The sequence below is a fragment of the Talpa occidentalis genome, unplaced genomic scaffold (genome assembly GCF_014898055.3).
Source record: "Talpa occidentalis isolate TD23 unplaced genomic scaffold, MPIMG_talOcc4v2.1 talOcc4.7, whole genome shotgun sequence".
Lineage (NCBI taxonomy): Eukaryota > Metazoa > Chordata > Mammalia > Eulipotyphla > Talpidae > Talpa > Talpa occidentalis.
In genome coordinates, this window is record NW_023605083.1 from 118,144,393 (window position 1) to 118,170,642 (window position 26,250).

Genomic DNA, 26,250 nt, shown 5'->3' on the forward strand with positions numbered 1-26,250 from the left:
GCTGGAATCTGCTTTAACTAAAGAAAGAAAAGTCTTTTATAGTTGCCTTGGGACTGAAAGTAAATCAATGCTCCTTTTCCCAACTCTCTCTCTCTTTTTTAAAAGATTCATTTATATAAGAACCGGGGAACAGGCCCGATACACGGGAGGGTGAGAGGATTCACCGGAGACTGAGCGGGGAACAAAACAGGCAGACTGACGAAATACACTGCTGAGGGGAGCAGCGGGCACTACAGGAGAGGTCCGGCTGCGCCATGTGTGATTTTCGCCGGTCAGCTGGGATCAAACCCGTGCTTCAGAGACTGCGAACAGCCTCACAGTGTAGCGCTCAACCACCTTCGCCACCAGGGAGGGCCCTTTTCCCAACTCTTAAGGTACTTTAACTGTGTAAGACTTCACAGAGGCTAAGAAAAAGTGAGGGGTAGAAGGCTGGGATAGCCAGGTGTATGTATACCACCCAGAAAGACTAACACTGGAAAGGGACACAGAGGGATTTAAACAAATTTCAGTTTAGTAAGAACAAGTTTCTGTTTAGTCAAGTCTCCAAGTAGTATCTGGACATGTTATTAAAAAAAAGTTTCTCCCCCTGGGCCTCCCCTGGTGGCGCAGCAGTTGAGCACTGGGTTGCGAGGCTTCCCGCAGCCTCTGCAGCGCCAGTTCGATCTCCGGGCACTGGCAAGGGCCCCACAAAAAAAAAAAAAAAAAAAAGTTTCTCCCCAGTCACTGAATAATTTCAAAACTCTTAAAACTGATAATAAAATAAAATGTTGAGAACGAGTTACCTAGTCAGTCTGCCTGTCCTAAGGGCAGAGTTCTAGAGAGTCAGGCCTCCAGGACTAATGGTATAAGGTGGTCCAGGGTCTAGTTAAGTCAAAAAAGGGCAGTGCCATATATCAATGTGACAGGGTTTTAATTATTTACCAGTATCATAGCTACAGGTCTAAGGAACCATCTCAACATCTTCACAGCCTGAATGTTTGGGCCTTTTTCTTTCCAATGGCCACCTTATCAGCATGTGGTAGTAGTTCCTTAAAATATGTGTGTGCCACTGCATGACATGGCTGGTGGACACTTTAATGCATGGGGAGTAAGCAGTGCTGCCAGGCACTACATGACAGTAAGGTGGGGCACCCAATACTACTAGGTGCATGTATAAAGTTTCTATAACATTGTATTTCTGAGTAAAAATCCAGTCTTACCTGAACACACTCTTCTAGGTCCATCTTTTCAAGTTCATGGCAATTCTACAAAACGCAGAACCAAATATTATAGTACAACCATTTAAAACAATGGGAACAATTTTAAACCAGAAAACTAAGTAGTGGTATTAAATATACTGATGAAATCTCAAGTTTCAGAGGTAGTATAATGCTAATGTCACTTTTTTTAAAAAAGATTTATTTATTTATGCATACAAGAACTGGGGTACAGGCCAGAGGTGTGGGAGGGTGAGAGGATTCACGAGAGACAGAGCTGGGAGCAGAACAGGCTGACTGACTGAAAACACTGCTGTAGGAAGCAGTGGGCGAGACAGGAGAGGTTTGCTGCGCCATGTGGGTTATCTCCCTGGCTAGCCAGGGATCAAATTCATGCTGCAGAGGCTGCGGACAGCTTCATAGCGCTGTGCTTATTAACCTGCTGCATCACCAGGGAGGCCCCCTAATGTCACTTTTTGCCTTATTCATTAATTATACATTTAAAAAGCCTGTTTTTTTATTTTAATGACACCTTACTTATTTTATTATTATTTTTTAAGATTTATTTTATATATTTATGTATATAAGAACTGGGGCTAGACCAGAGGTTTAGGTACAGACCAGAGGGGAACAGTGGGCAAGACAGGAGAGGTCTGCTGTGCCATGTGGGTCAGCTCCCTGGGTGGGGATCAAACCCAGGCCATAGCAGTGATAGCACTGAGATATAACCTCTAGACCACCAGGGAGGCCCCATTTTAAAAGGTCTTAACCACAGTCAAATTTCTCATTTATTTTACATTCAAGTATATTTAAAGTATCTGGCATCTTAAAAGTCCAAGTGAATAAATCTGCTGAACAGAGATTCTTTCAAACATAAACAACTGAATGAAAATTATCTTTCTGGAAGAGTGGGAGGTAAGTGTAATGTCCTCATTTAGTTATGCCTTGGTGTGCTCCATACCCAGCTGATTTCATCAATCTGCCTGGAAACAAAGGTCCTTCCCCATGTACCACAATACTGATCAAAGACAGTATAATGTTAAAAACTATTATTATACAGTGATTTATAAATCATTCTAAGTATTAAAATTTTCCAGAGAATACAGAAAATCTCTTAGAACCTCTCCATTTAAAATCAGGCTATTAAGGGCTTCCCTGGTGGCGCAAGAGGTTAAGCACCGCACTATGAAGAAATCGGCAGCCTCTGCAGGACGAGTTCAATCCCCGGCCGGCCAGGGAGCAACCCACATGGCGAGGCAGACCTCTCTTGTCTTGCCCGCTGCTCCCCTCAGCAGTGTATTTCAGTCAGTCTGCCTGTTCTGTTCCCCACTCTGTCTCTGGTGAATCCTCTCACTCCCCCACATCTCTGGCCTGTACCCCAGCTCTTGTATACATAAATAAATCTTTAAAAAAATAAAATAAAATCAGGCAATTAATGTCTCTTTCAATATTACTCTATCCACCAGTCACATATCAAGTAGCCAAGTGTGTTTCTTTCACAAAGCACTGGTAAGTCCCTGCTTAATTTAATGCCATATTTGCCAATCATTTGCCATAAATGCCAGAAATCCCATAATTTCCAGAGCAGTCTCTATCGTTACTAGCATCAGCAGACCTGTAACTATTGGTAGCCACAGAGAAGTTCTTCTATACCCTCACTATATCCCATACCCTCAATTCCGCTACTGGTCCATTTCTTCGATGCTCATTCTTCTGAAACATATATCCTGAACAAAACCTACAGGACATGGAGAAAATAACTTACCCTGGCCAGAGTTGTAAAGCCTACATCTGTTAATTGAGAACACCTTGCCACTTCTAATATTCTGTCAAAAAAAAATAAATAAAGTGAAGTCAGGCCTTTTGGTCCCTGATAACTGGGTCTACTAGAATACCAAGTGTTTAAGAAAATGATCTCCTATTCCCTAAGGACTGTAATATATAGTGACATTAACAGCTAAGCAAATCTGTATACAGATCTTGCCATCCATTTGCATCAAGTCATAAAGTGGTCATGCAAATACCACATCAGAGTGACACAATAAGAATAGAAACTTGTAATTAATGCCAAAATGTATTTAAAAGCCTTCTTCATGGCATACTGCTTACCCCCAGAGGGCAGCCTGCTCCTAGAAAACAAAGGAAATGGAGATAAATACTCTGTTTCAGTTAATGTGTTACTAAAGAAAATTACTCTCTTTTTCCTATCTTCCATGTAAGTTCACTTAGTTTTAAAAAGCTTTGAAAAAATGTTATAAGGGACTGTTTAATTACAGACCTGTCCCAAATATGAAATTCCATACTTATGAAAAAAATATCCTTAAGCTTTCTGCCTCCTCCCACAGGCTCTCAGGAAGGCCCAGTGGGGAGAGAGAGGCTGAGCTGGCAGTCACTCTTCTATTTATGACCTGCTAAAACAACCAAAATACCAATCACAGAAATGGGAGTCAAAAAGTAGGTCCTCTGTTAAAATTTTATGTCATCTGCACTATAGTACCAAAGAATATTTTATATTTGCTTACCAATTACTACAGAAATTGAAAAAAATTAAAGCTAAAATATAAGAACTCATTAAAAACTAAAAATCAAGAACACTGTATCAAGTGGGAAAGTATGATCTGACTGAAACCTGGTTTCTGAAGATCACATTTGAGTCTTTGTAGTCTAACGATAAAATGAAATATCAAGACTGAAGGAATTCCTCCCTCGAAACAGAAAAAGGGAACAGACAATTTCAGAGTGGAGGTTGGTTACTTATTCCTGAGAAGTACTTTACTCTAGGAATTTGATATTATTAATTTTGACCAGAAGTCTAATTTACTAAGGAATTTTGATACTGTAGGCAAATTTTCTTCCAATAATTATGGTTAGGCCCATGGCCAGGTGATCACAAAAAAAAAAAAAAAAAAAAAAAAAAAAGGTTTTAACAAAGTTTAGAATGATTCTAGTATGTAAGACAATTGATTTCAGGGGTTCTGGGAAAAGAATGCCTGGGTTTGAAGCCTTGCTCCTGGACTTAGCTATGAGATCTTGAACAGGCTACCTGACCTCTCTGCTTTGGTTTTCTCATCTATAATACAGAGATACCAACAGTGCTGATATGGTATTATGATGACTAACTGAATATTGGTAAATCACTTAAAACAATGGCTAATACGTCTAACATAATTTTTAAAAACAAAAAAAGATTTACGGGGGTCATCCATATTTATTACAAGACAGTGTGTTGTGCGTGTGCTTATAGAATCAACATGGGTTTGATACCATGTGCATGTTAATACAGCATTCTTAGTAAATATTTGGCCAATCCCATATTTAGGCACTGAGAAGGAGGCACAGGGTAAAAAACTTTCTCTAAGAAACTGTCAGCACAAAAGAAGGTCTCCTGTAGGGCTGTTGTTTCTTTTAACTATCCTCGGCTATGTTTCTAACATCATTACAACAATATAAATGGCTGAGCCTATCAACTTTATTTAGAAAGGAATTATACAAAAACATTAATAAGAGAAAAAGTCTTCATTAGGCTTTTTAATGAAGATTTTAAATAAAGATTTAAGTAATGAAATAAAATGTTGACTTTTCCCCCCTAGTATGAATAGCATGAAGTAGAAAATGGATACTATTACCCCAATTACATGTGATCAAGTGAGGTACAAAGCAAGTAGGTGGGTATTAAAACTGGGCCTTGCACAGTTGTCCACCTTAAAAATTTCAAGGTTCCAAAGGAGTAAATGTAGGTAAAGGAGTCCTCTCTTCTTGTCCCTTCATTTTTTGAGCTAAACAAGAAATGTTTACCTAAGCCGTGGGCAGTTCTGACCTAGAGCATTCAGGATAGCATCTGTGATGTTGGAGCAGCCGGAGGCACAGAGGGACTGTAACTTATGGCACCCTCTGCATATAGTAATAAGACCGTCATCTGTGATTTGCTAAAAAACAAGAGAAAAAAAAACAACCCCATAGATATTAGTAACTTAGCAGAAGAAACAGAAGGAAAAAAATGTTACCTCTGTGAAAATAAGAACCAAAAACAAATAAAAGCAGATTTAAATTAATCAGTTCCTTTTGATTTAGTTTGCAAGATAATTTGTGTTCAGTTGTGGTGTGAAGGGAAGAAGCTATAGTGGGATTTTTTTTAACCTAATGGGATTGGGAACAGCATGGGGGCACATCATAGTGTAGTTTCAATTGAATTATTTTATATCCTAGAAAACAGTAAGAACAGCAATACTTTAACAGTATAAACATTTATAAATTCAAAACTGATGCTGGTAAGTTAGTGAAAAAGATGAAACCAGAAGACAGCTGCAATTCTGTATCAACCACAGATTATTTCTATATTTCAGTTTTATAATATCTTAATTTATAGTCGTGTCCAAGTCAAATGATTTCTGTAAGTTTAAAATTATTTTAAAATAAAATGAACACAGAAAGATGTTACATTAAAAAATGTACTCACTGCTTATATTAGCGTGTTCTCAATATTACACATTTGAATCAAAATATAAAAACAGTGCTAAGCAGATACAGGATTTGTCTTGAGAATCAGTGAGACATATACACATGTGAAACTACTTAAAAAGTGCCAGTCAAATATGACATATTGTGTATTACTAAACACGGATAACTGAAATATAAACGGGAAGCAGCAATCAATAAGCAGGCATATTTAGCAGGCCAATAGAATTTGTGTCACATAATATTAGGGCAGTACTAATAGGGTTATATTGCCTTTTTCTTTTTAATGTTTTAAAGTCTGCAAGGGATTACTGAGGAAGAAAGATGACGAAAGTTTTATTATCAATATTTTAAATCTTAGGAAGAGTAAAATTTACTAAACTTTTGTTTCAAATTAGTGAAGCAGAAGAGAACAGATCAAGAATGTGCTCTGATCACTTCAACAGTTCTGAGTAAGAACATGAAGTCTCATGCATGTTGAAAATCATGACATCACATTATCCAGAAGGAATGACTCATGCACTAAGATCTAGGTGAAGGGAATAAGTAAAATATTCCAAGTATAATACTACCTGCTGAAATGGTAAAAGGAATGAAATTAAAATGGTAGATGGTATGTAAGGTATATATTATTTATATGAAGGTAACACACACACACACACACACCCTTATAGTATCTGTGTGTATAAATGAAATCTGAAGATGGCCAAAAACCTTTTTCTACTAATACTGAAGATAGTGGTTTATAATAGTTGTGCATGCTCTTTCTCTCAGGCCCAATACCTACATTTCAAAAATGAAATCAAGCAAATTCTGGTAGTTAGCAACTATGACACTCAGAATTAAAAAGAAAGGAAGCCTCCCAAGCAGATCACCCTCAGCATCATCCCCATGAAGCTGGAAGGGTAGGTTGTTTTGTGTCACTTTCAATGTGAGACTTTATGCTCTGTTCCCTGCTCTGGCTCTGGTGAATTCTCTCACCCTCCCGTGCTTCTGACTGTACCCAGTGCATGTATAAACAAACAAGCAAACAAATAAATAAATAAATAAAACATGCCTCTATTAAAAAAAAAAAATAAGTACAATGTGAGACTTTAAAACTAAACAAACCACAAAGCTCTCAAATTTCAGGTGAACTATAAGGGGGTGGGTATAAGATACAGAAGGTTTAGCAAAAAGAAGGAAAAACTCCCATAAACTTATTCCATTGCTATGAGAAGCTCTCATTCTAAAGCAACACCCATATGTGATTTTCAAGGCAAGAGAGAAGTTAAATGTGTACTGCCAATATTCCAGAAGCCTGAGTAATTTTGGCAAATTCTGAATAAAATTCAGGAGATTGGGGATAGACACAAAAAGACCAACAGTCTAAACAAGCCAAATGTGAACTACAAATACAATGACTTATTAATGCTGAAGAGTTGTAGAAAGGACTGCTTACTAAGCAAGTCTGCAAGTTCAAAGTCACCAGTTCAGGACAGTGAGCACCTATGTACTTGAGAGCTTCATCTTCTAGCTAGAAATATTAAAAGGAAAGAGGGAAAAATGATTACTGACATTGTTTTAAAAGATAACTAAGAGTGTATACATTCATCAATACATTCTCAATATAGCTAACCAAGTTCCAAAAGAAGAATAACCTATGATCACATAAAGTGTAATTCACATAATTAATGTGCTTATCAGTATTTTTCATCCATTCCGATCCCACCAAAGTCATCAAATCAAGAAAAAGATAAACATTGTTCATGGATTTTTATTTTGAAAAGTTTAATATGCTTCAGTATTTTGCTGAAGTGATTAGGAAGCTAAGATAATTTTCAAATTTCTACACTGTCTCTTAAGATTTTTTCAAAACAAACTTGAAGCAGGAGCTGAAAAAGGAATCCAGTTTATCTGCTATTGGAAGATCAGTGCCACGTGTACAGTGCTGAGAACAGATGGCAAGTAATTGATTATAATGATGTATTCCAATCAATATTTTTCAGGATTCCATGAAAAAAACCAGAAGCTCAAGCTGTTGTTTTAAGGCAGAGATTGTCTAAAGCTGTTTCAAACAATGAGAACCTCCCCGTCCCCCCATTATCATTAAAGAATGAGGGTATTTTCAATGGAACACTGGTCTTAATAACTATTAATAAAAGCCTATTTTATCTATTAGTCACATATAAACCTATTTTTGAATCATTTCCTTCCAGATGCTACTTTATCAATTTCTCTTTTTTCACTGTAAAACACTGAGAGTAAAATTCGTAATGACAAAAATATGTTGGATATGTAGTGAGTCTGGCAGAAATTAAGCATCAATATTATAAAATGTAGGTTGCTGTATAGTTGGCACACTTATGAAAATGCTCCTCATGGTTAATCAACCAGTGAAAATTGCCAGACTGCCTTCCCTGCCTACTGAAGTTCCAGGTCTCAGGCAGTGACAACACAGAAAATTTTCTTTAGATGGAATGGCACAAAAACCTTTCAGGCCTATGGTGTACATCCAGCATGATTTTCTCTCTCCCAAAATGCCTCCCCTCAAAAATTTATTGTTGGTCAAATGTTAATTCATTTATCTATCTCTGAGGAAAACACTAATTTTTGGTAAGCATGCGTCTTTGGTCAATAACAGAACAGCTACATATACCTCAAGTTAACCTTGATGCTGCCCACAAAGGGCAATGGTCCTCTGTCTTTCATAGTACGACATGGAGAGTTACCTGTGTGCAGCCTTTTAAGAATAAGGCCTTGAGACCCCCACAGCCTCTCACTAGTGCTTGGATACCATCCTTGGTTACTTGGTCACACCAGGAAATGTTCAGTTGCTCCAACAGTGGACACCCCTCACTTGGGATAAAACAAAAAGAAAAAAACACATGACAAAATATAAATTCCAAAGGAACCAAAGTCTCGTTTTATTATTTAGTTAGGGAAAGGATAACAACCCCGTGCTCTCACACAACAATATACATATTTATTTCATGTAGATTTGGAATATATAGACAATCCTGTAACAACAAAAAAAGCTAACAATATCTGTAGTGCTCAAGTGGGACTATATCACTAAGAAGGCAATCTCAAATACAGCTTAACTAAAAAGCACAAATTTTCTTCAGATACATTAGATATTTACAGAAGTTTGTACTTTCCAAAACATATTCTTCTTGTAATTATCACCCATTTAAGAAGTCTCCAGGCAGGAAATGGAAATTAAGAGATTTGTTAAAACTGGCAGATTAATGAAGAATTTAAGTTCAAAGCCAAATTTTCTATCAAATATTCTTTTTATTAAAATAATAATAAAAACATTTAAACTTACATTAAAAAAAGAGAATCAGTAAATTTCCTTATCTGAGAATTACCTAAAATACTGTTTCAGTAGGCTGAATTTAAGATATATTTTGTTGCTTTTCTGCCTTCTATAAAATATTAGCCTCATCTGTGGAAAATATTGCTTTGATTATAAAATAAAGCCACAGGACCCTGGTTTAAGTTCGTTCTTCATCATTAATAGTGAGACTTCAGACAAGTCAGTTCAGGAGGATTCCCTGAACCTCTCTGAGTCTAAGATCCATCCCAGTTCCCTTTATGTTCTCCCCAAACTGGACACACTCCCTTCTACCACTGCATTGTAATATGATGGCATGTTTGGTAGTTTTTTCCTTCCCACTAGACTCTGAACAACTTAAGGGCAGCAACAATTCACTTACATCATGGCTGAATCAAGCACGTGGCACTAAAAAATGTTCTAGATTTTCTTAATTATAAAGTGTCCTATCTACAAGGTTTTCCAATAAATGAGATCACTTATGTGCAAATATTTCATAAACTATAAATGCTGTTATATTGTCCTAAATGAGAAAAAGTCTTGGATACTTTTTCCAAGGAGGTCTAGAAAGAGCTATTTTTAGATTATATTCTACTTAACTAAGTCTATACTTAATTAATAACTTAATTCTTACTATTCACAAGTGTAACCAATATGTGAAGCTAAAATCATTTATAAAATGCTGGTCAAAAAAAGGTAAAGTTATAAATAAAGTGGGCATTTCAGCCGTTTATGATACAATTTCTATAATGTTCCCTAAACATTACATTAATATAAAAATAATTGAAACTTTTTGAGTACTTACTAGGTGGTAGAATACTGCTGCATACTTTTTATGCACTAGGCTGAACCACATGAAGCTGTCATTTTTGTAAGACAAAACTCTCGAATAATGGCAACTTTTTATGGTTCAGCTGTATTATCAAAGAAAAATATTGTTTAATGTTAACAACACAAAGAAATGATAAGGAAAAGCTCAAAAGTGTTTCATTTGCTCAAGGTACCTGGTTAGTGACCTGACTCCAAAGTGCTGCTTTAATCACACATGATACATGTGATTAATTTTTTTACTTTTGGAAAAACAAGCCTTCCTTCACAAAAACCGTATCATTCTTGTATAAATTATACTACTTTGCTTGGAAATTCTAGTTACCTCTAGTCATTTCATCTGAATGTATCCTGTAATTTGGGCACGAGGTAAAACAGAAGATCTATTTTAAGTTATAGTACATATCCATAAAACATTGTTTCCATCAATTTCAACTTTAATTATTTTTTAAAAAGTATTTGTTCTGATTACTGAACACTTATGAGAAATTTACCTCAGAGCTTTAAGAGACATGTTTGTTATAGATGTACAGGAAGCCAAGTCAAGGTGCCTGAGTTTGGAACAGAACTTGCTAAGGCTAGTACATGTACTGAAAAATGGAGAAAGAAAATAATGAATAAGAAGACATCCTTAATATACATGATTCCCACTAAAGACATATGTATATATAGGAACTATAAATTTTCCACACCCAAATAAAAGCAATTATAAATCCTGGGACCTTTCACATTGAAAAGAAAGTCTGTCCCATGTAATGAGAATTTGAATGAGAAGTAGGTGGTGTTTAATTCATATTTGGAAGTGTTAACAGCTATTAATACCAAACACATGTGCTGCTATGTGCACTTATGTGCTACATGCATTTTGCAAATCAAGGAATTCCAGGATCCTAAGTAATACCTGCTAGCAAGGGGTGAAACACAAAGATTGCAAGCTCTGTCTCTGCTCTTTCACTTAATTCTTTGCTAAGTGTTTCTTTTTGCATAGCAATAAAGAAATAACCAGATTTTACAAGGGTTGACCAGTACTGTGTTGCAAGAAGATATGTAATATTACTACCTACATTCCTTTTTTTTTTTTAAAGATTTATTTATTTATTTATTTATACAAGCACTGGGTATAGTCAGAAGCGCAGGAGGGTGAGAGAATTCACCAGAGCCAGAGCGAGCCAGAGCAGGGAGCAGAGCAGGCAGAAAGACCGAAGTACACTGCTAAGGGGAGCAGCGGGCGGCAGGAGAGGTCTGCGCGCCATGCGGGACCCCGCTCCAGTGGCCGGGGAGCAGCCGGGAACGAACCGGCGCTGCAGAGGCTGCGGGCAGCTTCACAACCCAGCGCTCAACCGCTGCACCACCGGAGAGGCCCCCTTTATGCATTTCTTAAAGACCTTTTCACATTGATCAAGTTATGTTAATTATTTTAGATTATGGGAAATTTCAAACACAGAGAGTGAATAATAGAGGACATCTATCATCAAGCTTGACATTTATCAACATTCTACTATTTCATCCATTTCTCATTCCCAATCCCTCCTCCACCACCTCCCCACCCCCAGTATTTTATTTTATTTAATTTATTTTTTTGTTAACCTTTTAATCAATTCTACATTTCATCATAGGTGGGGGGAAAAAGTACAGTAAAGGAATGGTGGGCAACTTTTTTTTTAAATTAATTTATTTTTATTTAAATTTTATTTTTTATATTCCCCATACAATTACAACCCTCTTATTTCGACCCCAAGCCCTCCTTTCCCCACCCCCCCACAGAGTGTCTCTGGTTCATAGCTGATTGTTGATTTTGATATTTTCTTTCTTATAGTTATTCTTTTTCCTGGTCCCTTATTTAAGTTTTCTAGATTCCTGCTATGAGTGAGACCATCACCACCCCCAGTATTTTAAAGCAAATCCCAGACATATTATTTCACCTGTAAATATTTCAGGACATATTTCTGGTAAGTATTTTTATTCCTTAACAACTGCTAGCCAAGGCCTCCCTGGTGGTGCAAAGGGTTAAGCATAGCACTATGAAATTAGCCTCTGCAGCATGAGTTCTATCTCCAGCCAGCCAGGGAGCTACCCACATGGCGCAGCAGATTTTTCCTGTCTCACCTGCTGGTCCCCTCAGCAGTGCATTTCAGCCAGTCAGCCTGTTCTGCTCCCCACTGTCTCTGGTGAATCCTCTTACCCCCACACCTCTGGCCTGTACCCCAGTTCTTACATGCATAAATAAATCTTTTAAAAAAAAACCTGCTAGCCAGTCTGTGTTTAAGTTTCTGTAATTCTCACACATGTCTCTGTCAAACTGATATGTTCAAAATCCAAATAAGAGCCACACAGTCTACGGGTCAATATACTTCTTAGGTCTTTCTTTGTGTGGATTGTGTTTCTGCTTCTTTTGGGTAGATGCTCAGGAGTAAAACTGCGAGGCCATCTACTAAGCTTAAGCTTGCCTTTTAAAAAATTGCGGAATTATTTCTAAAGTGGATGTATCACTGACATTCCCAACAGCGCTGTATGATGATCCCAGGTTCTCTAAATCCTTTCCAAAAATTTTCCTTGTCGCTCTTCTGATTATAGTCATTTTAGTGGCATAGAGAGGAATACCACTGTACTGCTTTACAATTCTATAATGCACACCCTTTCTTGTGCTTATTAGACATTTATTTCTTCCTTGGTGAAATGTCTATATAAGAATTTAGCCCAAGTTTTAAGTGAACTGTCTGTCTGACTGACTGTAAGATTTTTTTTACATATTCTTAACAAGTGTTCTTTGATTTCCCACAGTAATGTTTTATGATTTTCAGTGCAGAAATCTGGTACTTCTTCAGAATTATGTTATCTGCAAATAAAAATAGTTTTATTTCTTTCCTATCTGTATATTTTTTTTTCTTTTAAACTTACTGCATTGGCTAGAATTTACAATAGAATATTGAATAGAAGTGGTCAAAGCTAATAGTTGTTTTCCTCCTGACCTTAGGGTAAAGCATTCAGTCTTTCACAGTTAAGTATGATATCAGCAGTAGGTTTTTCATAGATGCCTTTAAGGACGTTCCCTTTTTGTTTGCTAAGAATTTTTATCGTGAATGGATGTTGGATTTTGGCATGCACACTTGTATCTAATTATTTATTAGTTATCTGTTGTTGCGTAACAAATTACCCCAGAACTGAGTCTCTGAAAACAACAAATTATCTCAGTTTTTGGTGTGTCAGGAAAAATACACGCACAGGCAGCTTAGCAGGGTGCCGCTGACTCAGGGTGTAGCACAAGGCTACAATCAAAGCACTGGCCACAGCTGCAATCATCTCAAAAGTGAACTAGGTGCAGTTTTCCTTCCAAGCTCATTTAGGCAGCTAGTGGTTGCTGGCTGACCTCAGAAGACCCAGTACCAGTCTCACTCATATGCTTTTGGTAGGTTTCAGGTCCTTGCTGGCTATTGGCTGGATTTATCAGTTCCTTGCCACATGGGCCTCTCCTATCCAAAACAGGTCAGCTTGCTTCCCCCAGAGCCAGAGCCCTGAGAGACAGTAGAGTAAGACAGAAGTCACAGTCTTTTTGTAATTTAATCTTCAAAGTGACATCCAATCTCTTTTGCAGTATTCTATTGTTGGAAATGAGTCACTAGGTCCAGTCCATGATCAAGGGGAAAGATTACACAAAGATGTGAATACCAGAAGGTAACCATTATTTGGAGACCATTTAGGAGGTTGCCTATTACACTGAAATGACCAACTGGTTTTGGTACATTATTCCAGAGGGCAGTAAATCTCACCAGCTGCTTGTTTTTATATGGCCCACAAGGCAAAATTGGTTTTGACATTTTTAAATGGTACAAAGAAAATCAAAAGATATTATTTTGTGACACGTGAAAATTCTAAGAAATCCCAATCTCAGCACCCAGCAATAAAGTTTTATTGGAGCACAGCTCCTCCATTTATGTATTGTTTGATTGCTTTTGTAAAACATTAGCAGGGTTTGAGTAGTTCTAATAGAGATTATATGGCCAAAGAAACCTAAAACATTTACTTATCAGATGCCATCTAGACAAAGTTTGCTGATCCCTGCTTTAATTTACTAATAGCTATGAGAAATTACATTGATTTTCAGATGTAAAACTTACACCTCTGGGATAAATTCTATTTGCTTATGATCTAAAAATCCTTTTAAATGTTGCTGAATTCAGATTGCTATACTTTTGTTAAGTATTTTTGCATCTCTGTTCCTGAGGGATACTGATTTGTAGACTTCTTTTAAGAGTGATTTCCTGGCTTTTGGTATCACAAAAATACTAGTCTCATAGAAAAGTTTCTTCTTTTTCTTTCTTTCTTTCTTTTTAATATATATTTTTAAAAGATTTATTTATTTATTTATAAAAGCACTGGGTACAGTCAGAAGCGCGGGAGGGTGAGAGAATTCACCAGAGCCAGAGCGGGGAGCAGAGCAGGCAGAAGGACCGAAGTACACTGCTGAGGGGAGCAGCGGGCGGCAGGACAGGTCTGCGCACCATGTGGGACCCTCCTCTGGTGGCTGGGGAGCAGCCGGGGAACGAACCGGCGCTGCAAAGGCTGCGGGCAGCTTCGCAACCCAGCGCTCAACTGCTGTGTCACCAGGGAGGCCCAGTTTCTTCTTTTTCTTTATTAATTTGAAGGCTGGTAATTATTTCTTCTTGAAATACTTGATGGAACGCACCAGGGAAGTCATCTGGGCTTGGGCCTTTCTTTGTGGGATGATTTTGAATTGTTTACTGAATTTACCTGTTATATAGATCTCTTTGGATTGTTATCTCATCTTTATTCTTTACTTCTGATTGCTTTGTTCCTAGTTTTAAAACATTTGTTCTCATTTCTTTTTGTTAAAGATTTATTTATTTATGCATACAAGAGCTGGGGTGCAGGCCAGAGATGCAGGGGGTGAGAGGATTCACCAGAGACAGAGTGGGGCACAGAACAGGTGGACTGCCTGAAATACACTGCTGAAGGGAGGAGAGGGCGAGACTGGAGAGGTCTTCTGTGCCATGTGGGTAGCTCCCTGTGCTGCAATGGCTGTGGATAGCTTCATAGGTTGCATCTTAGATCCTTGCACCAGCAGGAAGGCCCTTATTTTTTATTACATTTTAAAAGGACAGGTTTATTAGAAAAAGGAGAAAGAGAAAGGCACCTGTACAGTGATAAGCAGGCAGGAGAGGTCAAAATCTTAATCTCTTTAACATTAAGTATTCAAAGGAAAAACAAAAATCAAACAGAATTTGTATAAAAGTAAATGTAGAGCTACTAGTATAAAGTTTGTGAGGGACAACAGAGGGGTGGGGGGGGGGAGTGGAGGATATTGGTAAATTTGTCTCTCATTAAACTTTATCTTCTAAATTAGAAGTTAACAATGGGGGGGTCTCCCCGGTGGCACAATGCGTTGAGCACCACACTGTGAAGCTGTCCGCAGCCAAGGCAGTGCGGGTTCGATTCCTGGCAGGCCAGAGAGAAACCCACATGGCATGGCAGACCTCTCTTGCCTTGCCCGCTGCTCCCCTCAGCAGTGTCTTCAGTCCGTCTGCCTGTTCTGCTCCCCACTCTGTCTCTGGTGAATTCTCTTACCCTCTGACCTGTACCCCGGTTCTTGTATAAATAAATAAATCTTTAAAAAAAAAAAGGAAAAAAAAAAAAAGTTAATGATGGGCCTCCCTGGTAGCGCAAGGGGTTAAGCACTGCAATATGAAGTGATCTGCAGCCTCTGTAGCACAAGTTCGATCCCTGGCCTGCCAGGGAGAAGCCATATGGCGCAGCGGACCTCTCCTGCCTCGCCCGCTGCTCCCCTCAGCAGTGTATTTCAGTCGGTCTACCTATTCTGTACCCCATTCTCTCTCTGGTGAATCCTCTCACCCCTCCTTATCTCTGGCCTGTGCCCCAGCTCTTGTATGCATAAGTAGATGAATCTTTAAAAAAAAAAAAAGTTAATGTTGTGATCTCAAAAAAACAATGCTGTGACCTCAAAGCAGGCAGTAAAATAAACTGTGTGCACCATGTGCTTGCAGTGTTTTCTACTTTCATTCATTCAGTCAATTCTAAGGATCCCATCATCTCTTTCTTTCTTTCTTTTTTTAAAAGATTTATTTATTTATTTATACAAGCAGTGGGTACAGTCAGAAGTGCGGGAGGGTGAGAGAATTCACCAGAGCCAGAGGGGAGAGCAGAGCAGGCAGAATGATGAAGTACACTGCTGAGGGGAGCAGCGGGCGGCAGGAAAGGTCTGTGCTCCATGTGAGACCCTCACCTGGAGTCCGGGGATCGAACCGGCGCTGCAGAGGCTGTGGGCAGCTTCGCAACCCAGTGCTCAACCACTGTGCCACCGGGGAGGCCCCCCATCTCTTTCTTGAGGCCTTTCTGAACAGGAAGATTCAGTGAACAATACTATCTCTTCCCTGTATAAACAGGATTCTTCACTTTTTTCACCTCATTTCACAACAGACAATAATTTTCCTACATAATATTTAAATGTTGTTTGATACATGTTATTACCAAATATAGATCCATGGGGTGAACATCTTTTAGGTTTACCTCCTATGTCTGTGGTATATGTGACTGTAAGCTCACAAGATGAATGTTACATGTTATTTCTTTAATATTGTGACTGATACAGACACAATACATTTAAAGAATTATTTAATAAATGTGCTCAAATTCATTATCAAAAGCTGTTTAGTCCTGCTTAAGATTTTACATATTTTTATAGTTATCTGTTTACTGTCTTTTAAATGATAGCTACCAGTATATTCTAGAAATAAGTAGTCTTAATAATTTATATTATTAGTATCCACATAACATGCTCACTAACTACAATTTTTATGCTTTACTTTAAATGTCAATATAGGACTTGGGCCAGATTCCAAAATAGCTTTCTTACTCCATTTCTACTTTAATGGCACTTTCTCCTTTTAAAATATCTTTTCCTTAGGCCACCCTGGTAGCACAAGGGGTTAAGACGCAATTTATGAATCTGCAGCCACTTCAACACAAGTTCAATCCCCCGCCAGGGAGCTACCCACATGGTGCAGCAGACCTCTCCTGCCTTGCCTGCTGCTCCCCTCAGCAGTGCATTTCAGTCAATCTGCTTGTTTGGTTCCCCACTCTGTCTCTGGTGAATCCACTCATTCCCCACACCTTTGGCCTGTACCCCAGTTCTTGTATACATAAATAAATCTTTAAAAATAAAATATCTTTCCCGTATGAAATCAAAATGAAATTTGATAAAAATATTTAGTTGCCTACACTTAAAGCTCAAGCATAGGCCATATATGAGGGGCTATGACTTACCCATTTAAAACAGAATACTTACGCATCTGTAGTCTTTGTACACCCATTCAAATTCAGTACTTCAATGTTTCTACAGTTTTGTGCAAAGGTCCTTTATGGGAAAGAAACAAAGTAAAAGCTTGAAAGTGAAATGGGCACAATTCTAGGCATTAAACAAAAGAAATTATTGTTGGATGTTGGCAGCAAAGTAGTTAACAATTATGAATTAATTTCTAATCACAAACTCTTAAAAATTGATGCTTCTGTCAATCAAGGTAAAAATTATTTTGAGGGCTTCCCCGGTGGCACAGCGGGTTGAGCAAAGCGCTGTGAGGCTGTCTGCAGCCTTTGCAGTGTGGGTTCAATTCCTGGCTGGCCAGGAAGATACCCACATGGCGTGGCAGACTTCTCCTGTCTTGCCCGCTGCTCCCCTCAGCAGTGTATTTCAGTCAATCTCCCTGCTTTGTTCTCCACTCTGTCTCTGGTGAATCCTCTCATCCTCCCGAGCCTCTGGTCTGTACCCCAGTTGTTGTATAAATAAATAAATAAATAAAAATTAAAAAAAAAATATTTTGAGTAAATAGATCTTCACTTTACAATTGGTACACCATATAATCAAATCACTATACAAGTCCTTCCTAGTAAATGTAAATCACATTATGGTTTAATATTCACATTATGGTTGCCACCAAGTAGATTGGGTGAGTGGGGCATCTGAATAACTGTTATCAGCACTGCGTATGTTATTAGCTAATGTTACACTGTAACATGGGTCTATTGTTCTGCAGTTCTGTTTTTTTAGCCTTTATATATCTTTTCATATAAGTGGTTGCTGTTGAACTGCATTAGGAATAATGTGTTAAAATGTAACCATGGGTTCTAAAGAGTGTTTTAAAAAGAAATTTTCAATTAAGTTGAAACATCATAAAAAGGCAGATGAAAGTTTGTGAATTGGTACAAGAACTTGCTTTTTCCATCCATTCCACTAGCAAATTCTAAGTGATTTTCAAATAACCTTTTAAAATTCAAGTTACTGGGCCTTCCTGGTGGCGCAGCAGGTTGAGCATAGCGCTGTGGAGCTGTCCACAACCTCTGCAGCACGGGTTTGATTCCTGGCCAGCCAGGGAGATTGCCACATGGCGCGGCAGACCTCTCCTGTCTCGCCCACTGCTCCCCTCAGCAGTGTCTTCGGTCTGCCTGCCTGTTCTGCTCCCCACTCTGTCTCTGGCAAATTCTCTCACCCTCCTGCACCTCTGACCTGTACCCCAGTTCTTATATAAATAAAAATCTAAAAAAAAGAACTGCAACTGATAGTAAAAAATTCAGAAAAAATTCAAGTTACTTCTTTTTTTTATTTTAAAATTTTTAAAAAGATTATTTTATTTATGCATACAAGAGCTGGGGCACAGGCCAGAGATGGGCGGGGGAGGGGGGTGGTAGTGAGAGGATTCACCAGAGACAGAGTGGGGAACAGAACAGGCAGACTGACCAAAATATACTGCTGAGGGGAGCAGCAGGAGAGAAAGGAGAGGGCTGCTTCACCATGTGAATCTCTCCCTGGAGGGCCAGGGATGAAACTTGTGCTACAGAGGCTGCGGATTGTTTCACAGTGTGGTGCTTAACCCCTTGTGCCACCAGGGAGGCTCTCAAGTTACTTTACTTCTGATTCTATCTTTTTAATGTTAATAAAGAAGAAATCCTTTCAAAGTTGCACGTTTACTGTATAAATCATAGTGTTATATAATTTATGTGCTGAAAATTTCAAATTCTGTCATTTTAGAAAGAAATACACTTTATCAGTGTTATTACTAGAGTCATATTACAACATTTTCACTATACAATGGGGGGGTTCTTTTGTAAATGAAAGTTAAAAACATTTTACTCAAGGCTTTAAAAGAACCATTTGTGATATGTGGAAGCTGGTGTTTGGGGATACTATCGTACTTGCTCTGGTTTAATTCTCAAAATCAGTTTCTACTTCTGGGTATTTTGTGCTATAAGCAGTGTATGTGCATTTGGATTCCAAACAGCTTAGGAACTTAAAAACTATTTTAGCCTTTCTGGGTGAAATAGTACTATTCTTTACTTCAATCAAGATGATCAGTTAATTAATTCTTGCCTTAATGCATTGTCTCCTACTCCAAGACACCCGCGAAGACTTAACTTTCGTAAAAAGCCCCCACATCTCTTCGAAATATTCTCCACCACCCGGCCCTGTAAAAAAATAAAAAAGACAGGCAAACAAAAAGGTAAGCCACTACAATGTTTTTCAAAAGAAGACTTTCTCATTTTTAATAATTTATAAACAAAAGAAGCTACTACTCATTTAAAAGGCCTAATTTAATAATTCAATAGGAAAATTTCGACTTAGTGTGAGAAAGCTTTTCTGATTAACCCATCTACTTGAAACATGTCTAAATTCTATATTGTTATTTTGCTCAATTTGTAAGACATTGAGAAATGTGCTCTGCAGATCTTTTATGTCACTTTGTTTATGCAGTCTGCCTTCCCTGCTAAATTTGCCAGTACTGAACATTAACTCTTTTAATGTTGTTCCATCATGTTTACTATAGTACTCTAAATACAGCAGAGACTTAATGAACTGTTAATGAAAGCTATGCTGAATGATTTTGTGGGCCATGTTGTTTTATACATTTACATCCATGAAGATTAGAGAATTGCGAAAAACATAAAAATCTAGTACATTGTCAGTGTCATTTTAAAAGCACCTTCTTTAGATAAGAGAAAGCTGACATGAGGCTTTTAAAACTTCTTATATGTACCCTCAAGACAATTAAGTTCCACTGGATCACAACAATAACCAATTTTCAAAAATCTAAATCTCACTTAACCCTTTCAACAATATGAGAAAGTTACTATTTCCACTCTCCTGATGAGAACATGGACCACTGAATTCAAATTCAGGTTAAAACAATTTAAGCTTAAGTCATTATGCTTCCACATTTTAGAAATAAAATAGGCCCTATTAAGATATTTTATATGAGTGAATAGTGAGAAGAAAGTCTCTCCCTAGTAAAAATCATTCAATACATGACTTTGGTGTTATTTTAATTCTTCACAAAAAACTGTCTGTAGGCTCTCCAAGATCCAAAATGCTGATCTCAAAAAGAATTTGTATAAATATCATCTAACAAGTTGCTACTCTACTTATGTTCCAATAAACAAATACAAAATGACTTCCTTTAAATAGGCAAACATAGATTCACATTCCCCTGCAAAAATAACCAAAAAATTTTAGTCTTATTAATATGAAATAACTAAGTACTAATTCAATAAAATAATTCTGCTCACTCTCAAAAGTGAACAAGCTCTTGAAACCACTGCAGGCTCCCATGAAGTTCAGATGCCCTAAATTAATAGTCTCTCTCTCCAGGGAAAGGAGATTTATATAGCTGAGGCTAATCTGTTCCATGTTGTAATTACATTCTAACAAGAGAAATGGGGCCACACATCACATAATTATACCTCAATATCCCTCTGGAAATCAAACAGGTCAATTCGCTGCCAGTTACTGCCATCTAGAGCCAGAACATTCCATGCCTAGTTTGAAGAAAAAAGACAGATTGAACAGAAGTTGTAATAAAAGGGGAAAGCCAGCAACATTCAAGTTCATAACTCAATGTACTGATTATTTAAACTGACCTGAAATTCTCACTTTCCTATCATTAACCCCTAAAAGGTCTGCCATATTTCTGATTCATAGTTTATTTCCAATTCTATTACCTCATAAATGTGTGGGTACAGAGACTACCAGCTACTAAAAGATCTTATATTGAGGAGATGAGAAAAAAAAAATAGGTGTGATAAGTATCGTAGCCAAAGTCATTTTCTAAAGGATAGAGTCTAGTTTCTAATACCAAAATGAGATAGTTCACCTTATGAGAAGTCAGTCTCTTACTCCACCACTAAACTGGGAACAAGACCAGGGTGAAACCAAAGATTAGTCAGTACTCAGAATACTGTTATGTTCAAAATACGTATTTACTACCCCTAGCACCCCTTGGTCAGATTCCAACTGATATGGTGAACCTGGGACTTAAAAAAGACACTGTCATTTTTCCAAGTATTTAAATAGAGCCTTAATGCTTTGCCCATTACCAGTTTGCTCATTCACACATTTTCCAAGTGATCAACTTTCCCTCCAACTTAATTCAAAGGTAATTTAAAACAGTGAAAGTTTACATGTCTCATGCATCTCTTCAACAAGCTAGAAGTAGGCAAGAAAGTTTCCAAGCTATTCAACTTCTCAGGATTAGGTGACAAACAACTCCAGTAAGAGTTAATTTATTGTATATTTTTCTGTATTTTAATCAGAAAATTTTTAAAAAGCTTTTTTTTAAGTGTAAACGAAAGTAAAAATTGTTGAATTATAAACTTAAGAGTAATCATCTCTAATTTACTATAACAAATCCAATCATGGATTCAATATTAAAATTCAAAAAAAGAAATTGTGGATAAACTTCCAAGTCCCAGAGTAATTGTCAAGCAATCAATACAAAATATGTTGTGGCCTTGAGGGTAAGCAAGTAGTTATTATTCTAGAAATCTCCACATTTTCTTAAGAGTTCAATATGTTCTTTATGAGGCTCCCTATTTTCCAGTGGCTTCTTAAATGGTTAATAGCCACTACAGACAACAGAAGAACCTAGTAAACACTGAGTCTACCTCAGATTTAGCCTGACCCTTATACTACTTTCTCCAACATGCAGGAACATGTCTATATTTAGTTTCAGTATTGCTGAGACTAAAATTTAGCAATGTCAGGTTTTCTTGAGTCTTTTTTAAAACAAATCATTAAATAAATACTTCAAGCAGAGGACAACAGGCAAACTACTGATATATCAACTATTCACATTTAATAAAAATGGCAATTAGTATTCCTTTCTTTTAAGTTAAAACATTTTAAGAGAGAAGAGAAACCTGAAAATGAAAACAATTACATACTTATTCAAATCAACAATAATGAGGTGAGACACTGCAACTAAACAGGTTTAGATAATGGTCTAAATTGTATCTCAGTGATTTGACTTTAGCCTTATAGAGATAAAGTACAATCCACTCATCTGTTCCAGACATGTTTAGAGTGCTACCTCTCAAGTACCAGGGACAGAAGACCATGAACAGAAATCATTAAAACACTACTGATTGTTTCCAAAATTGCTAATACACAGGTATAATATGGCTTTTGGGATATTATGTTAAACTTTACAAGACAAGATTATTTTTTTCCATCAAGTTTTGCTGGGATTTCTGTGGTTTTGGGTTTTTTTTGGAATGACAGTGGCGAAACCAAGGAAATCCTAGGTCCATCTACACACTTAAACACAATACCAGCAACTATAATTGTACCTGATACATAATTATTTGTTAAACAAATGAGCAAAAAGTCAACATCCAGTTCATAAAAAGATAACTGTAGGTACTCATTTTATTAAGTTAATTATTACATATCTATATTACAAAGAGTGTGAATGGCTTTATAAAGCAATTTTCCTATAACAGATTCTATTTCGTCACAACAATTTCAACTACCAAAATGGACAGTTAAGTATAATACAGAAACTGACTCCTGAGAACAGAATCTGGTGTGCTCTAAAAAATCTAGCTATTATCTTTTGAGGACAGAATAAGGGGATGTAACATGAAAATTAGACTTGAGACTTCTGTGTGTGTATGTGTATAAAATAAACTAGGAAAACATAACACAACACTTTTATTGTGAGTAGAGCCTAACCTTTTAACTGGTATGTTTTGTTTTTTCACTGGAATGTTATAAGTAGTTAAAAATTTAGAGAAAGTACAAGAGTAGAATCCCACTGTAAAATTACATGGCTTTGGGAATGTCACTGTGAAGTTACATTGTTTGAGACATAACAACACACAACTGATATCTGAAGTAAACAGTTTGCCTACTAATACTCAGTGTCAAGAAGGGCTTTCCCTGTAATCATGTCAGCCATTCTTACCCTGGAGACCTGAGCACAGCGACACAAGGTAACAACGTCCAGAAAAGAGAATATCCTAAAAAGAGAGGAAGACAAACTTTATTATATAAGTTTCTCTTGATTTTTACCTATAAATTACTGGCTATAATACACACAAGGCACAAAAAGGCAGAACTTCTTCCGAACACACATAAAAAACACAAGCAATTTATAAAGATCCTATTGCCCATATGAAACACAGGAGGAGAAAATATCTTTTACTTGATAGTGTACATATAAGTACCATAGAAGTTCAGTTATTTACATCAAATAAAAGATGTCAAAAAAATTCTGATATTAGGGGCCTCCCTTGTGGCACAAAGGATTAAGTCTCAGCACTATGAAGCTACTGGCAGCCACTGCAGCACAAGTTTGATCACCGGCACAGCAGAACTCTCCTGTCTCACCCACTGCTCCTCTCAGCAGTGTATGTCAGTCAACCTGCCTGTTCTGCTCCCCACTCTGTCTCCAATGAATCCTCTCCCCACCTCTTCCCACCTCGGCGGCACCTCTGGCCTACATCTCAGCTCTTGTATGCATAAATAAATAAATCTTTAAAAAAATTTTCTTATTATTAAAAAAATTTTTTTTTCACACTTATAGCTATCAAAAGAAATAGACTTGGGGAGTTATATCTTTAAAAAGAATCTTAACAGTTATAAAGTAAAAAGCAGACTAAAATACTGTAACACCTAAATATTAGAACTACATAAAGTTAAATTTCTATGTATTTTAAGATTTTCTGTTCTTAAATTTTTTTAAAAGATTTTTTATTTATTCATGCATACAAGAACTGAGGTATAGGCCAGAGGTGGGGGAGGGGCGGTAAGAGGATTCACCAGAAACAGAGTGGGGAGCAGAACAGGCGGATCCACTGAAACACACAGCTGTCGGGAGTGGCAGGTGAGACGGGAAGGGTCTGCTGCACCATGTGGGTTAGTTCCCTGGCCAGGGATGGAACGCATGCTGCAGTGGCTGCCAAAAGCTTCAAAGTGCTGAGACTTAACCCCCTGCCCCACCAGGGAGGCCCAGATCTCTATGTATTTAATTTTAATTTAGAAAATTATGAAACTTACTTAACACTTTTGTTAGGAAACACTTATTTCCCAGAATTTTCCTCAGTCTTCAGAGATTAAATATTTGTTTTGAAGTGTTATGACTTGAAATAATTTTATCTACTCAAAGCCTGAAAACTGACCACTATAAACCACCTGCAAAAACAGGTCAGAGCACCCTGGGAATAAAATGAATGGTTCACTTCTGCTTGAAGCCCTCCTTATTCACAAACAGCCTCTGAAAGGTCATTTTGATCTGATAAAGAAGCTAAATCCTTTTGCGAGTAGGAAAAAGTACATGAATTGTATGATTTGAAGATTTAAGGAAACTAAAAGTAATTGTTCTAAGAATTTTATGACTGTCCTTGAGATAACTGAAGATTCCTGGAGTGTTACATCTGATTATTTTGGGAATATATCCAGAAATGGAATTGCTGGGTCATATAATACTCTAATTTATGAGGAGTTGTCACAGTCTTTTCCATAGTGGCCGTTCCATTCTATATTCCCTCTAAAAGTGTATAGTTTGAAGGGACTCTCTCTGACCAGATCTGGACCAATTTGAATATTAAAACAAATAATGCAAAAAATGGATTAAAAAATGGATAAAAAAAGAAACTGAAAATTCAGACTGATACAAGTGAACTCCTTATTCAGTTCCTGACAAACCACTTCCAGGAGCTCCTCAATGTCATATTCAGTCAGGTTAAAGTTGTTGCCATCTCAACCACAGCCTTGTTGATTTCTGCAAACTCTTCATCCTTGGCAAATCCTTTGAAGTCATGACTTCATGCACAACTTGGTGACATTACCCCAAGCCCAAGCAAGGTTCTTGATATAGTCATAGATGTTGCAATCCTTCCAAAACTGCATCTGTGTCTTCCTCAGTCACAGTAATAGCCTGGGCAAAGATCCTCCTCAGGTAGTAGGCTTTAAAAGCTACTGTAACTACTTAATCCACAGGCTGGATCAAAGAGGTGGTGTTTGAAAGGAGAAACACCACTTTAATATTGAGATGAAGATGACTAATTAAAGCAGGATAACTGAGAATATTATGAGCAGTAAGCAAGTGGTATGCTCTACAAATAATACTTCTCCATTTTGCTGGCACAGCAATTTAGATCATCTTGGAAGAAGAGCTGGGTCATCCGTTAACTTCTTAATGTTCCTGTACTACACTGGCAGTGTGTGCTCACTGATACTCTTGAAGGCCTTGAGGTTCTCACTGCACCAGGTTACAAAGGGTTTTAATTTGTAGACTGCAACATTGCCCCAAAACAAGACTGTTATCTTGTCCTCAAAAGCCTTGAAACATGCCACTGGTTTAGCTTCCTTGAGGAGGAAAGTCCTTTCAGGAATCCATTTTCAAAAGAGGAGGTTTCATTCATATTGAGGATTTGCTCTGGTAAGCAACATTCTTCCACAATCAGTTTACTTAGAGTTTCAGAAATTTTGGAATGCTGCTTTACATGAGCACTCACAAACGCACCACTCACTTTCATATTATGTAATGAATAATGATTCTTGAATCATTTAAACTACCAAGAGTTAATCTTAAATTCAACATATTACTAGGCTGTCTTTTCTTTCAACATCGCAAACAAATATTTTGGTTTGATCATGATCATTATGGGACCAAGAGGGATATGTTTCTGTGCCTGTTCTTTAATCCAGGTCATTAGAAGTTTCTCCATAACTGATCTAGGCACTTCTCAAATTTCTGTTAGTCTCACTGCTTTCAATGAAGCAGATCCTTAACAGCTTCCATCATTTTGAGCTTGAACTTCAGGAAAACACACACATATATCCACCCAGAAATGGCAAGTGAATGAAAAACTACTAGCAATCATAGGCATTATAAGTTTCTTGAAAAGAATACAAAATAGCATGTTTGGAAAAAAAAAACCCAGCAGATTTGTTTATTTATTTTTAAAGATTTATCTATTTATGCATACAAGAGCTGGGGTTCAGGTCAGAGGTGTGGGGGGTGAGAGAATTCACCAGAGACAGAGTGGGAAAGAGAACAGGAAGACTGACCAAAGTACACTGCTGAGGGGAGCAGCTGCAGTGGCTGCAGACAGCTTCACAGTTTGTGTCTTAACCCCTCGCACCAC

At 37.4% G+C, this 26,250-nt stretch overlaps 1 protein-coding gene across 6 annotated transcripts in view; it reads right to left on the bottom strand.

The window, feature by feature from the left end:
- The window catches only part of FBXL20 (F-box and leucine rich repeat protein 20), an 87,142-nt gene that overhangs the window by 6,304 nt on the left and 54,588 nt on the right, over positions 1 to 26,250 (bottom strand). For 4 of the 6 annotated variants that reach the window (XM_037495050.2, XM_037495052.1, XM_054689445.1 and 1 more), the window contains exons 3-12: positions 23,064 to 23,118; positions 20,563 to 20,637; positions 19,196 to 19,290; positions 17,120 to 17,188; positions 10,293 to 10,388; positions 8,363 to 8,489; positions 7,093 to 7,167; positions 4,992 to 5,122; positions 2,962 to 3,022; positions 1,200 to 1,244 (exon numbers count right to left, since the gene is read on the bottom strand). In XM_037495050.2, coding sequence (XP_037350947.1) covers positions 1,200 to 1,244; positions 2,962 to 3,022; positions 4,992 to 5,122; positions 7,093 to 7,167; positions 8,363 to 8,489; positions 10,293 to 10,388; positions 17,120 to 17,188; positions 19,196 to 19,290; positions 20,563 to 20,637; positions 23,064 to 23,118 — 829 coding nt within the window. The remainder of the gene's footprint in view (positions 1 to 1,199; positions 1,245 to 2,961; positions 3,023 to 4,991; positions 5,123 to 7,092; positions 7,168 to 8,362; positions 8,490 to 10,292; positions 10,389 to 17,119; positions 17,189 to 19,195; positions 19,291 to 20,562; positions 20,638 to 23,063; positions 23,119 to 26,250) is intronic. The other 2 variants (XM_037495053.2, XM_054689446.1) reach the window with 1 other exon arrangement.